This window comes from Ostrinia furnacalis, unplaced genomic scaffold (genome assembly GCF_004193835.3).
Source record: "Ostrinia furnacalis isolate ACB-3 unplaced genomic scaffold, ASM419383v2 OfSCF5758, whole genome shotgun sequence".
Lineage (NCBI taxonomy): Eukaryota > Metazoa > Arthropoda > Insecta > Lepidoptera > Crambidae > Ostrinia > Ostrinia furnacalis.
Window position 1 is genome coordinate 94,827 of NW_021135997.1, and position 16,045 is coordinate 110,871.

Here is a 16,045-nt window from a genome sequence, read left to right on the forward strand (position 1 = left end):
TTTCGTTACCAAAAGTGTTGTTACAGCTAGGTTTCCGTAACTTATTTTACCTTATAGGTAAAAGAGGATTTTTTATAAACTCGTATAAAGCTAATTCAGGCTTGTTTGTTTTTAGGTCATTCAGTTTGCAAGTCACTTTTTGCAGTCTAAAAATCAGAATATGCATACCTCTCCTTCCCACCGCTGCAACTCCTGTGTAGCCAGGATCGACAGCTGGACCGCCAATAAAAACGCCGTTCGTTTTACCCAAATGACGTCCACTGCTGGACAAAGGCCTCCCCAACGATTTCCAAAACTACCGGGCCTGCGCTTCCCTATACTACTTCGACCATCTTCCGACATAAAAACTGTCACATTTTGCAACTTGTCTAGGGGGGCTGGTGACATCCAGATATCATAATCCTCATTCGAAGTACGTGCCAAGCGCATCGCTTCCTAGCTTTAAGTTGAGGCAACTTTTGGTAGAGTCGCTCAACATCTTACTAAGAACAGATTACTTGCCTATCGTTGTCATAGAGTTCAGATTCAGTACAGTGAGCGTCAAATAGTTCGTGTAACACTCAAAGTAGCCAAAAAGTTCGTAACACACTTTTGTTACAATCGGAATAAGGTTGGTGTCAACGTATTGGCCGACGCTGACTGTACCTGCTTATTCTTATTATCTTAGCAGGTAGATAAAAAATCATAAAATCGATGCAGATATCCTAAAATCGATTCACACAATTGAAAATTCGTCAAAATTAAACTTTTTAGATCAAATTGTTCCCAGTTTCGTAAGGACAATGCTTAATAATACAGAAGAGAAAAATAAATGCTTCAAAAGTCCCGAAGATCCTTCGATTTTCCATACTTTTTACGCATAAAAACCATGCAATAAAAAATCTAAAGAGATTTATAATTTTCAAATGTTTGAAAATGGGACAGCCTGTATTCGAAATTTTTAAATCGACCATTTTATAAAGAATGTTCGTTGAGGGCATCGCACAGACGCACAGTGGGTGTCAGCCGGTGTCCACGTTGTGAAATTTTGTGAAATTTTAAAGGTAAGTTCTTCAGGTTTTTGAAACTTTTCAAACTTTGACATAAGATTTATTGAGTTTAAAATGTAGAGGTGAAAATTTTATGGTAAAAAATGACGTTAACTGAATTAAGTAGCGGAAGGGTAAGGTGTTATAAAAGAGTGCCGACAGTTTTTTTAAAAAGAAAAATTTAATTTAACTGAAGGTAATGGGGAAGTGACGCGGTAAATTACTGAAAACGCTAAAGACTTAAGACTACGGTGGATCAAATCAGTAATTGAAAGAATTTTACAGATACTTACCCACTTTTTTAATTTGTTTTCATCTTTATAAAAAGTGACTATTAATTAACTATATGACCTTAATTGATTCGTTTTTTTATATGTTTCCATAACTATAGTGACAATATAAAAGGAAGACAATTTTGATATAATTTGGAATTTTGATTGCCTAATATTTTCTGTAAAAAGTCTGTCGAATATAACGGTTAGGTATTTGTTGAATGACTGTATGTCAATTCAGGAAGTAATTTGAAAAATTAGATGGCCTATTTATTTATTTATTTATGTGACTTATATCAGTCATTGGTAATTTTTGGTTAAATTTTTACTTCGTAAGCGAGTGCCCAGACCCTCCCCAAATAGACTAGCCAGCATGGGGAATGTATGCCCTATCCTCCATTTTCCTCTGGTAAATTAGAGAGGGTTGCAAGAGCCTAAATGGCCCGATAATAATAAAATAAGTACACATTAAAAGGAGTTAAAATGGAAAAGAAAAAAAGTAGGTACAGCAAAATTTCATCGAAGAAGATTTCAAAACTTCAAAGAAGAAAATTTCAAGAAAATAATAAAAACGTATACAGATAATACGTTTTTATTCTGTTCAAATCCGTAAATTGTACGATATTATTCTATACGTCGACTCTCTCTTTATTATATGACACACAAAGATGAAAAAAAATATATAACGGCACAATTAAGGCGGTCTAATCGCTAGGAAATGTCTTCTTCCAGAAAACACAGATATTTCAATCTAATTGAAATCCTGTTATCAATTTACCGCATTTTCAGTCAAAGTAGAGTTAGCGGTAGAGTATCTTAAATCCCCAAAAACGGCTTTTTTGCGTAAAATTATTTGGGAATTTTTCTCTTTATAATAGTTAAGTGATTTATTGTCTACCATTGATTTTACCTAAACTATTAAAGCCATAAAAACTTCTGTCTTTGAAAGTTTTATTATTATTATAAAACTTTATTGCACAATAAAATAGTACAAAAGGTGGACTTAATGCTATTTAAGCATTCTCAGCCAGTCGACCCCTGGGTTATGCAGAAAGCTGTGAGTGCGAAGGTAGAGGTAGAAGGGTAGAAGTTAAAATTGAAGTTAAATTTTTAATTGATATAATATTTAAGATACATATACCTACATACATACATACATATACATACATATATACAGATACATACAAACATATAATATAAATAAATATAATTAACATAAAATATAATACCATATAATAATATGTGATAAATAAATAAACAATATTACGCAATCAAAGTTTTCTCGGTAGTGCCGAAAAAAAAACTTTGAAATAGCTCTGTAAGGTTAAATTAGTAAATTAATAACTTCCTGTCTAACAAAATTAGCAGCCAGCACTTGGCTGCTGTGTTGTAGGTGCCTTAAGTGGAATATGTCGTAAAAATAAATGTAATTCCACTTAAAAATCTGCCCAAAATATCGATAGGTGATCTAAGTGGAATAGGCCAGGTGCTATTCGTGCAGGTGCTATTTGAGCGGGTGGTCAAAGTGGAATATGTCTTTCTTACGCGTGAATGTAGGTATTTTGAATAATATTTCCCGTTTTTGCAATATTTTTCTTTACTGCTCCGCCTCTATTAATTGGCTGTAGGGTGAAGTAATGTTAATAGCCTAAAGCCTTCCTCGATTAATGGGCTATCTAACACAAAAATAAATTTTCAAATCGGACCAGTAGTTCCTGAGAGTAGCGCGCTCAACAAATAAACTCTTCGCTTTGTATTAATCTAGATTTTTACAGTTCCAATTTACATATTCCAACAAAATACCGTCCAAAATTAAAAGTCCAAGCTATTTGTTTATTTTGTTGAAACAAATTTACAATTCAATCGCTTATAATACGGTAATAAAGGTTCAAAATAATGGAAATCGTTAAATTTATTCTAAAGAATATCCTCAAGTTTCCTGCCATTGTATGAAGAGGTCGCGATCCCAGTCCATGAATAGGGAACATGCCTAATATTGTAAAATAGACTTCAATTTAAACTCACTACGGTTTATTTTGAGTCGGTATTTATAACTAATACATATAGAGAAATGTAAAGTTAAAAAACATTGATTATAATTATTAGCTATTACTTTTACACTGTTCATTTATTTATGGCTCTACACTTACAAGCAGCGTATGCTATCATCATCATTTCAGCCACAGGACGTCCACTACTGAACATAGGCCTCCCCCAATGATTTCCATAATGGTCGGTTGGTGGCGGCCTGCACCTGCCTATGCTATGATTGGTCTAAATATTTATTATTATTTATTTATTTCCCCACAAATAAGTATAATTCCCTAAAGACTAACATGACGTCGTTATCATCATCAGGTCATTTGGTCTCCACCACAGGAGCACGTTAATAATTTACCAGAGGCAAATAAGGGACTTGATATAAGCTAGCCAGACAGGTTTTGAAGGCTAAAATACTTTTAAAAGTTTAAATTAGAACACTTGAAACTATTCTCAACCCAAAAAATTTTATGATACCGCGAGTCAACTTGGGATAGCGCCATCTATGAATGAGAATTTGAACTAATCTTTCGCGTCATGCCATGTGCTAAATATGTAATGCATTTTTTAAATCACAGATGGCACCAACTACAGTAGCCGAGGACAGGCTGACGTCAGGGCACCGGCTCTCCCACCCGCCCCCTGGTGACGAAATCTACATCACCGGTGTATCTGGATACTTCCCGGATTCAGACTCTGTTATACATCTGCAGGAAAATCTTTTCAACAAGGTATTAAAAATAAGTTATTTTAAAACTTTTTTTTATCTGTACCTATCTGGTTTCTGGTGTCTGTAGCTATTAGTACCTAAACAGGGTAATAAAATTGAACTTACTTTTGTTGCATAAATTTTAGGTTATTTACTATATTATAGGTAGCTGATTAAAGGTTATAACACACTTGTCAGAAAGCTTTTATCTTTAAGTTTTGATAGTAAAACTTAATACACATGCATAAACATTATCACAATGCCATTAATACCAGTGNTACCAGTGCCACCTGCAAACCAACCAAGACCTTAATAACCGCAACCATTTCGTGCCTGGGCTCAAAAGTCGAAGTCAAAGTCAAAGATTTCACATCACCTAAATCCTCATCTACCCACAGGTGGACTTGATATCAGGCGACGACCGCCGCTGGAAGCTAGCCCACCCTGAGATTCCTCAGAGAACCGGCAAGATCAACAATGTCAACAAATTCGACGCATCTTTCTTCGGGGTCCACTATAAGCAAGCGCACACTATGGACCCCATGTGCAGGATCCTTCTGGAGAAGGCGTACGAAGCAGTCATTGATGCTGGTAAGTCAATTTGTTGAAGGTTTTACTCGAAATTTCGTAAGATTGTTTTTTGACAGTCAAAACAACTTGACCTTCACTGGTTGGGTTTTCATTGGCGGTCAAGCTGTAGATCCTGGCTACACAGGAGTTGCAGGAGGGAACGACAGGTCCGTGTACCTAGTCAAAACACCCACCGTTCGTGAGTGCCTTTGTTTTACGTAACTATTTCCACCTCTTGTTCCTTCTGCTGTACATCCTGGCTACAGGATTGCAAACAGTGGAAGTGAGAGGTAAAGCCTGGTCCGTGAGCACGTAGAATCCCGTCCAATGACCCCAAGGTACCTATCCCTATCGCTCGCGCGTAATTATGTTGCTATCGCGACTGTGCGACGGGCGCCCGCAGTGAGTGTGCGAGCGCGACAGCAACATAATTACGCGCGAGCGACAGGGATGGGTAGCTTGGGGTCATTGGACGGGATTCTACGTGCTCACGGACCAGGCTTTAGTAGGTACTTATTACTAATGTCGGCCTTATTTCAATAAGTTTACACGATAGGTAGCCATGCTACAATATCTTTGGCTATTAGGTAGATATTAATTCTTGGAATAAAACCAATATTTGACAACTTTTCTCCAGCTCAGCGAACCAGTCCTAATTTATTAAATCTAGTTAAATAAACTCATTCTTAATTCCTTCCAATACTATAAAAACTATAGGTAACCGATACAGCCCCACAGGCTGTGAAGAGCCAAAAAATGGGCCGATCAGGTACCGCCTTCTGTTTAATAAGTACCATCCATATTGCTTACTCCTTGCGTTTCTTCTGTCACACCGTGGCGTAACTAATTTAGTAAACAACACACCATAATATATTTTATTGCAAAATAGAATAATCTTTAGCTAGTCGCGCCTTTTAAATACTTACACTATTAGGCCTGACGGACCCCAGGATTTATTTTTGAAAAAGTAACATTATAAAATAAGTGAAAATGATTACTTTTTATATGAACTATAAAAAATTGCATTTAAATTGACAAAAAAATATAACATTTCAAGAAAACAACCTTAAGGTTCGGCCAAACCAATGCGATCACACGCGATCAACTGGCGTGCAGCGATGGCGACCAGACTTAAATGCATTGATCGCCATCGCTGCACGCCGGCTGATCGCGTGTGATCGCGTGTGGTCGCGTTGGTTTGGCCGAATCTTAAATCAATTAGGTAAGTGCTGAAAAGAGTCACAGCTTTCAACAATCAAACTCAGTCACTAAGGAAAAAAATGTTTATAAATTCATAAAATACATTTTTTTTTCATACCATAACAAAGGATCTCCACATTAGAATACACTTTCGCGTTCACCAGTACACTTTTTCATAAACCTTTTAAACTGAACCGTTTTAAAATACAATGCCACGCTACGGTGTAAAGTCAGCCCCAATTTTATAGTATCTCCGCCGATACCACTGACTCCCTTTGTTAGTAATGAGGCCAATTTATCTGATCCGAAAGTCGGAGGCTCTCGGCTGAATTAGACTCACTCGGTCATTGGGCAGGCCTGAGAGACCACTTGCTGGGATAGACCCCCCTACAAGTAAGCTAAAAATATTTTCATATGTTGCCAAGCCAAGGGAGATAGATTGATAATAGTGGCGTTCGTTCGTGTCAGCCAAATGACGTCCAATACTGGACAAACGCCTCCCCTAAGGATTTCCACAATGACCGGTCCTGCGTCAATCGCATCCAGGCACCTCCCGCGAACTTCACGAAATAATCGGTCTACCTAGGGCTAGTGTGAAAAAAATCAGATCTCATGTAGAGACAAGTTTCTAACTCTAACTCTAAAAGCCCTAACCAAACCGAATCCACACTTTAGTCAAAATATGTGGCACGGCCGTTTTGCAATCTTGATAAGGTGAAATACCCACTTACTGGAAAGAGCAGCGTAGGACATCTACCCACAAGGTACCGACGACCTCATAAAGGTGGCAGAAAAGCGCTGGATGCAAGCCGCTACCAACCGATCAATGGTTAGGGGAGCCTATATTCTGCAGTGGACGTCCTATGTCTGAAATGATGATAGAAGGTGAAGTTCACTGTTCATTTCTTGAACTTCAAATTCGAAATCACAGACTTTAACCCTGTGCTTGAGTTTCAATATAATTATGAGTGTCAGACCCTAATACGGGACTAAGTAAGCGTCGCGACGATTTTAGCTCAAGCTGTAACATGTAATTATGCTTGAGGCAAATTAAGAGAGAGCTTTGCAGGGAGCCGCCTTAAATAACCTTGACTTTTACCTTGTAATTTAAGTTAGCTTCTGTATTCCAGATGACGGCTAACCGACTACACATTTTTGTTACAGCATAATATCGTATTGTTTATTTTGATAAAAAGGAATTTTGTAAAGTGGGACGAATCGACTTTGTGGCGAATTAACGTAACCCTCCCCCAATGACTTCCACATTCCGCACGGTTGGTAGCGGCCTGCATCCAGAACCTTCCTGCTACCTTTATCTGGTCGTCGGTCCACCTTGTGGGTGGACGTCCCACGCTGCGTTTTTCGGTACGTGGTCATTGGGGGAGGCCTATGTTCAGCAGTGGACTTCATCATCATCATCATCATTTCAGCCATAGGACGTCCACTGCTGAACATAGGCCTCCCCCAATGCTTTCAATGTTGATCGATTGGTAGCGGCCTGCGTCCAGCGCTTCCCTGCTACCTTTACGATGTCGTCGGTCCACCTTGTAGGTGGACGTCCCACGCTGCGTTTTCCGGTACGCGGCCTCCATTCCAGAACCTTTCTGCCCCATCGGCCGTCAGTTCTGCGTACTATGTGCCCTGCCCATTGCCACTTCAGCTTGCCTAATCCGTCGCGCTAATCGGGCAGTGGACTTCCTATGGCTGAAATGATGATGATGATGATGAACGTAACCCCCTGTTTTTTAGAATATAAATTAACTACCGGCCGCCCGTGACTTCGTACCCATGGACCCCGTTTTACCCCCTTAGGGGTATTAGGGGGATGTTTACACACTATGGAGCCTACGACTTATGCAATAAAAATATGAATTTGAATTTACCGGCCAAACAAGTTTGTAGGTGTTACAATTTCAGAGATTTCGGTATTTCGCGATTTAAAAAAACGTCCACACGAGCTAAAATGGTATCTGTAACCTTAGTGGTCTGGAAGGGCAGGCCCGATTTACAATTCCACGACATTTTCTTTCAACCTATTGAAACCCACGTAACTGTGGATCAATTCCGACCATCTTTTGAGCTCGCTCTAATTTAATTAAATAGAATACGTCCTGTATTGTTTATTCAGGGATAGGTAGAAAGAAATGAATGACATAGAATACTAGATCATCATCATCATCATCTTAGCCACTGCTGAACATAGGCCTCCCCCAATGCTTTCCATGTTGCCCGGTTGGTAGACGCTTGCGTCCAGCGCCTTCCTGCTACCTTTATGATGTCGTGGAAGTCTAGATATTTTCGGTAAAAGAGAACCTATACCAAACCCATCGACAGAATTATTGTCGATTTGCCACAAAGTTGCTTCGTCACACTTTGGTAAGTTCTATACAATGAAAGTAAGTTTTTCATAAGCAAATGGCAAATTCCAAAATAATTTGGACAATTTGGTACAAATTAATATGTGTGACGAATTACACATTATTTTTTTCGTGACGAATCGACGAATCGACGCAAATCGGGTAAGTAGTAGTTTTGAACTAGTAGTATGCGATTACTAGTTCTCAAAGGGGTCGATTCGCACCCGTTTTTAATACTTTTGATAAATCCGGGTGAAACGCCTACTAAAAAAAATATTATTGAAAGGACGTTTCATTCGAAGGAAAATCGTGCAAAACCACTACTAACCCGGCAAAGGGTTTCGACAATAACCCTTTCAACAAAACAAAACAAAGATGTTTCATAAAAAATACAAATAGATCAAGAATGTCTTGAAAATGGTTGATTTAAACTTGATAACAAAATAATGAGGAGGAAAAAACATAATATCCTCCTTATTCAAAAGATGGTAAACATTTCTTATAAGACTTCCTAAAATTAGTCTCGCTAATTATAATAATCTTCTCTTTCTTCATAGAAATATCTAACTGGATGATTTCAATTGTTAGTTTAAAACAGCGGTTCCCAAACTTATTTAGTCTACTGCCCACTTTGAGAATAAATTATTTTTTAGCGCCCCCCATTTTTGTAGTCAAGAGTCGAGCTCAGTCGGTATCTAAGAGTCCTTCTAGTAGATGACGCCTCCCAAGCCTCTACACAACGTCCCGATTTTTTTTTCTGGGTCTCTTACCGCCCCCCTTTAAGCCTGCATCACCCACAACGGGGCGTTATCGCCCACTTTGGGAAAGACTGGTTTAAAAGATGAAGAAAAATAAATTTTGAACTACTTTTAATGTAGGTATTTTCTGTTATTTGAGTTTCGAAAATAATACAGCCATCAGAAAAAGCAATTTAAATGAATAATTCATACTCGTAAGTTTGAATATTTTATGGTATCAACTGTGAATGTCTAAAAACATCCCTAAGTAATCTCTAAAATCCAGTCAAAACCGGTTTCATCCGGTAAAGAGTTATCTGCAAGACGGCCGCGTAGCAAAACCTTACAACTCACAAATCTTGAATTTATCTAAATTCCCAGCATTAGACCCTAAATACCTACCTGCTCAAGCGCAATCTCAGGATGGAGACTTTATCAGGATCCATTAAAACTTCTGCTATGAGTAATTATAACTCAATATTGTCTCTCGGCCAGTCCCGGCCCAAATTTAAATTTGTTCATTTAATATTCATGATAGAGTTGTGAGGAGTCGATGGATTATATCGATGTTTACGTTCATTGTTACTCATTCGTTTTATTTACACAGACGCCGGCATTAAATAATTTCATTTCGAGTAGACAGTAGGTAAACTACCTACCTACTTTTAGCTTTTTACAAACAAAACCTGGAAACCTGTTAGAATCTGGAAAATGTCAAAACAAACTTAAGTTTGTTTTAATCATTATTTTATTAAATCATAAATCTGTTAATGTTTTTAAAACCTATCTATTAAAATGAATCTACTTGCGTAACAAATAATTATTATGATAAATAACTAACTTTTTTTATCTTTTCCTGTCTTTACTTCAAATAAATTCTTTAGTCCTAATATCGATAAATTTAAACTTAATTTCTATCGATATTAAAAAACAACGTAGCCCCCTGCCCCACCCCTTCAACAGACATTACCAGAGTGTTCATCTTGGGATACCTACGACAGGCGATTTTCCAGAAGGCCCATTCCAACTTGAATATAGAAGCAGAATAAATCTGGTATAGACACCACATCAGGCTTAATACTTTGGCATCTTATGTCGTTGTGTTAGGTGTGATTTTGCAACGAAAATGTAAAGGTTTATGTGCTCGCGACTAGATTTGAAATACAAGTTTTCTTGACAGAATTTATTTCTACATTGTTTTGTTATAGAAAATAGATAGAACACACTATTTATTGTACACTACACAAGGCAAGAAAAGAAAATAGAGAAGTATACAAAAAGAGACGGAACAATTTAGGCGGACTATTCGACAGCGATCTTTTCCAGGCAACCTAGAGGAGAGTTGTTTAAATTAAAGAATTCAAGAAAATTTGATTCTTTGATTAAAAACACTTCTATAGCGTTCTTATCATGTGACAAATAGATATTAAATTAATATTAACGACTATCGATATGCACGTCGTGACATCACTATTATCGGTTGTATTGATGTATTGCCGAGTTTTCTTTGGTAAACTGGGGCTTTTTATTGAAACATCGAGTTGGCTTCACGAGCGAATAACTTCTCAGAATTTCCAAAGATAAACAACTGATATTCGTTATATTGTGCATTAATGAGGTATTCTTTGTTAACTATGTTTACTTTTATAACAAATTGCGGAATTTTAATGGTAACATAATAGCCAGAAAATAAATTTTAACTGAACTAGGAGGAGGTGATGTGAAGTGTGGAGCGGGGAGGGAAAAAATATTGTTACCTTACATTTTAGTTTTTACTCAATATAATACGTGACCTCTCACTATAGGCCTCATACAGAAGCTCAAAGTTGCACAGCGTGCTATGGAGAGGGCTAAGCTCGGTGTTTCTTTACGAGATCGAATCAGAAATGAGGAGATCCGTAAATGAACTAAAGTCGCTGACATCGCCCGACGACATTTTAGTTTTTACTCAATATTAGACAGAATAAAGGTAGTAAAGAAAAGCTGGAAAATAGTATTTTCTCAATAGTTTCGATATCAGGTAGGTAGATAATACATAAACATGTAATCCTCAGAAAAGGTGTATTAACAAATGTACACAGTAAAAGTATATACAGTAGGATAGATAGCTGACACACATCTCAAATCTAATGAAAATATCATTTATTCAGTACTTAGGCTCTTTCCAGGTCGCTTACACGTCCCAAATATAGCTTGCCCTACCATCACTTCGGGACTGGGACTGCTGTTAAGAAGTGGAGGGTGAAACTCAGTCATCTTCAAAACTGAACTGCTATACTAGAATAATGATGATGATAAGTGCCACTTGTGGTCTAAACTGAATAAATACTTTTGATTTTGATTTTTGATTTTGATAAGCGTTGTATTAGTGACGCGATATATTCTTACGAGAAGGCTTACTACTTTCACTTGTACTGTTCCCATTTTCGCTTCTTTAAGAACCTATGCACAGACATGTCGTTTTTAAACGCGTCGTCAACGCGCGATTTTGTAGTAATACAGACAAAAGTCCGACCCTATCTATAGACGTTTGTAGGAAAAAGCGCGCCGTTGCCGCGTTGGCGCGTTTATAAAACGCTATGTGCATAGACCCTTAATGCTTTTAACCCGTGTACGTTAGTGACATAAATAACTCTTAGACGAAGGCTTAATTACTACTTCTATTTATACTATGACTAAGCTTTAACTTCTATAANTTTTATAACTTACAAATAATGTTTTAGCCCGTATATTTAGCAAAGCTTACTACTCCCACTTACACTATGACGTATGTTCGGCTCTCTGAATTATTCAAACGTATGTTCCTGACGCGCGTATGTTAATGACATGATATTGAAAACGTAAGCCGCATCGGAACCTTGCCCGGAGTTAAGGGCCCTTTACACTGTCCTTACATGCATGTTCAATGAGGGCTATCGTTTTAGCGCTCACCAGTTGGCGCCACTGTAGAGTAAGGTCCTGTCACTTGCTAGTAGCGAAGACAGTGGCACCAACTGGTGAGCGCTAAAGTGGTAGGAGGACTATCGCATTTGCACTCATCAAGATGGCGCCACTGTAGAGTAAGGTCCTGTCAATCGCCAGGGGTGCCAACTGTTAAGTATAAAAACGGTAGCCCTCATTGTTTTTAGATTAATAAAATTAATTAATTTCTCAATTCTGGCTCCAATCCACATCAGGATAAAATAATTTGTTGGAATAATTCTAATAATTATTATTGTACTGCCCTTAGAACGTGTTTTTATTTTATTTTTTCGCACCCTGATGGGCATTGCTGGATTTTCGGCTCTAGAGATTTTCTTTATTTATTTTTTCAAGTAAAAGTCGTCGATTCAATGGAGTAATAAAAATTAGAAAAAAATCGTATGGTGGCTAGATGTCTGACCAATGATAACAGTTTGATCCTCTCGGACATTTTAAGCAAAAAGATTGCTTTCAGTTCGAAAATGCAATACATATAGAGTAGGCGCTCACCGTTGATTTTTCGTCGGCCGATAGTTTAGTCGGGCAGTTGATCAGTATGGGCATGTATGGGAGTACGCACACTACGCTGACTGGCTTCGATTTGGCCGATTATTCATACAAATTAAAATCGGGCACAACTATCGGACAACTAAAAATCAACGGTGTGCGCCTACTCTTAAATGCAATAAAAAATTTGAATTTGAAAAATACCAATTTATCGCTAAATTCCTCATTTCGTCAACACCATGGCTCATAAAGTTTAATACCAGACTACACTCTAATTTCTTTGCAAGAACTAAACGTTGTTTTTAATTATAAATATTACATTACAAACAATAATCTAAGTTAGAACGAAGACGTTGCATCAAATACAAAAGTCGCCAACGACTTCGAATAACTTTGAATGGACTATTCAAAGTTTATGCTTGTCGACACGACAGGTACACATTTTTGTTGGAAAATAACCTATATTGCAACTGTTTAAGAGTTTCTAAGAACTTTTTTGTCCTGTCGCTTATACTTGGAAGTAAGAAGTAATATTATGCTCAGTGCGAAGTCGAGTGCAATAGAAAATATATTTTACTTAGGCAAGTGATTTTAGTTCGTAAAAAAAAAAATAATACTGCTTATTTTTGAATTATCACAAACTTCTCCAAATTACTTTTAAGTTTGTCTTTAATTTAATAAAACCTCATTTAGTTGTCTATACAAAGTTTCCAAAACTAATACCAAACTCTTTTCCGAGGAAAAAAAAACAAAAATTAACACACTTCAAAATAAAACAAACGAAAAATAACCAGTTCCAATCCCAAAAAAGTGTAAAGCGCCCTTAACACGTTTCACGATGAACTCAGGAGTGTAATACGAACCTATTTACACACGCCACTGGTAATTTTCATTACATTTTTGTGACTTCGTGAAACGAAAATAATAGGTTGGCGTAATAAGCTTGATGAAAAAAGAAAGCCTTTAAAAACGCGGACTTACAAGTAATTTGTGGTTTTTTATTACCTACTCGTATTCCTGTTTATTACTGTAGTTAATGAAAAGGCATATTTAATTGAATAACTACCTAATGCAAATAAGGTTTTGCTAATAGAGCATTTGAGCCATGAAAATGAAATGAAAATTGATCTAATAAAAAGTCATTGGCCACTTTTATTCGTTGTTTTTCTTTTTTCGTCAAACGCCATTTAAAATTGGCGCCAAAATTCACAGCGTAATTTAAGAGTGGTAATCTATGCTCTGTTTTTTTTCCAATGTTCATTTAATTTTCACCAAGCATTTTTAGTTAAGTACATATTAAATTCAATTTCTTAGTTTCTTGAACATTCTAAGAAGTAGTTTTACATACTTCAGGTGTTCTTTGGCATATTACCTTATAAGCATATCTTGTTACAATGTTACTTTAATGCAACAGCTTACGAAGTTGTCTAAGTTTTATCAAGTAGAAGTTTGGAAGTTACTCGAGTTATGTTCCACTAGTTTACGTTTTATGAACCAGAGAACATTGTAAATTAGTAATTGATTTGCATTTTACATGTAGTTAGAATACAAGTTAGTTACACTCGTAATTAGTTATTCCTTTTTGTGAATATGCATTGGTAAATTATACGTCGACCGTTGGACTATTGAACTCAATTTAGCTTACTTGCAGTTGTTGACAGGAATAATAGTAGGTAACTAGCTTTTGCCCGCGGTTTCACCCGCGTGATTTTCAGTTTTCTTAGATCGTCAAATATTAAAGCCTACCTATATTATTATGTTATTCTAATTTATAACCAACGAAAGGCCGCCCGCGACTCCGTACTCGTGGATCCCGTTTTATCCAGTTAGGGGTTCAATTCTGCAAAATAATTGAAAATGACGTGTAGTCTGTTGTAAGTTTGTTCGTTCGTTTCAGCCGAAAGACGTCCACTGCTGGACAAAGGCCTTCCCCAAGGATTTCCACAAAGACCGGTCCTGCGCCGCTCGCATCTAGGCGCCTCCCGCGACCTTCACCAGATACGGCAGACGTCTTCCGGCTCGTGGTCGCCACTCAAGAACTTTCCTGCCCCAGAGGCCGTCAGCTCTACGAGCTATGTGCCCCGCCCACTGCCACTTGATTTTAGCGATTCTGCGGGCTATGTCAGTCACTCTGGTTCTCCTGTTGTAAGTACTCCTACATAAATAACGTATAACCTTTGTTATCAGGTATGAACCCCAAAGAGCTTCGGGACACGAAGACGGGTGTGTTCGTTGGCGCCTGCTTCTCAGAGTCTGAGAAGACCTGGTTCTACGAGAAGATGCAGGTCAACGGATTTGGTATCACTGGGTGAGTTGAGAACTTAAGTTATAGTCTGGCAGACTCATGCCCGTTTTCATCATCAATCCCTAATTTTTAAGTGACCCCTATGAAAAGAAATTTCCTGTTAGAGCCTTGCCACACTGGCGGATCACAAGCGGTTTAAACGCGGAGCGGAGACGCCGCGGCTTTTTGCAAGCATTTTGTCGACCGCGCGCTCCGCTTGCAATCCGCTAGTGTGGCAAGGCCCTTATCTATTACCATAGGGATCACTTAAAAATTAGAAATTGATGGTGAAAACAGGCATCAGCCTACTGAAAGTCCCAGTTGTTTTTTTTTAAACATTTTTAAGCTTTTTAGATTATTTATAGATTTTTTATAGGCTGAGTTGCACCATCTTACTTTAACGTTGACAAACGTCAAAAATCTGTCAAACGCCATACAAAAACATCGGTAACGTTATAGTTACCGTCAAAGATAAGTGGTGCAACTCAGCCATAGATTTTTAACATTTTGGCTCTTTAGCGCTAAACGGGAATATTCCCACCTCTCGTTCCCACCACTGCAACTCCTGTGTAGCCAGTATCTACAGCTTGACCGCCATAAAAACCCAACCAGTGAAGGTCAAGTTTGTTCCGGGGGAAAGTTAAACTGTCATTGGACCCGCAACGAAATTAATCAGAAGAACATAGGAGGAGTTCGAAATTAAGGTTTGACTTCCCTCCACTGAAAACCAGCGTCGTGGCCTCCCTCACCGGGGGCCACGGCATATTATGCTTAGTGGGGTCCCGTTGCGATGGGCATCGCTGTGCGACAGGGTGGCACTGCTCAGTTTACTTTCTCTTCCATTGTATGTTTTAAGTCACCTTTGTCTTATTTGCTTTTTTTTATTTACCTCTTTTGTCTTTTGTGATGTCCATGGCAAAAAATGTTTCTTTCTTTCTTTCTCTCATTGCAAAGCGGATGACAAGTGACAAACAAAGGTTTAAAACCTATAAGAAGCTCTTTAGCGCTAGTGGTAACTCATCAATAGTGCCTTGAGTGGTAGTGTAGTGGAGTATAGTAGACCTCATTATTAAGAAATCACCACGATACACGCACGCTTCGTATAAATTCACTAATATATCAGTAAGTTAATAGTTGTTAGTGGGTCATCCATTCAAAGAAAAATGGGTGAAAATTTGGTGCAGTCCNATCAACGGATTTAAAACTGGAGTTGATGTGACTCCTTGTAGACTTGAGTGTCTAGAGCGTCCCTTCCTCCACCATGCGTAAGAATTTTCACAAAAATACTGTCTAAGGTCTGTAATAAAAGTCTAGAGCAGTGGTTCTTAACCTTTAAGTCATGAGGGACCATTTTACCAAATTTCTGTCTTGTCAGGGACC

General features: G+C 37.8%; 1 protein-coding gene across 1 annotated transcript in view; it reads left to right on the top strand.

Annotated features, from left to right (window-relative positions):
• The first annotated feature begins 984 nt into the window (after nt 1-984).
• The window catches only part of FASN3 (Fatty acid synthase 3), a 69,283-nt gene continuing 54,222 nt past the window's right edge, over nt 985-16,045 (top strand). Inside the window, exons 1-4 of the mRNA XM_028316515.1 lie at nt 985-1,043; nt 3,919-4,071; nt 4,448-4,640; nt 14,569-14,689. Of these exons, the coding sequence (XP_028172316.1) occupies nt 3,919-4,071; nt 4,448-4,640; nt 14,569-14,689 (467 nt within the window). The 5' untranslated portion in view covers nt 985-1,043. The remainder of the gene's footprint in view (nt 1,044-3,918; nt 4,072-4,447; nt 4,641-14,568; nt 14,690-16,045) is intronic.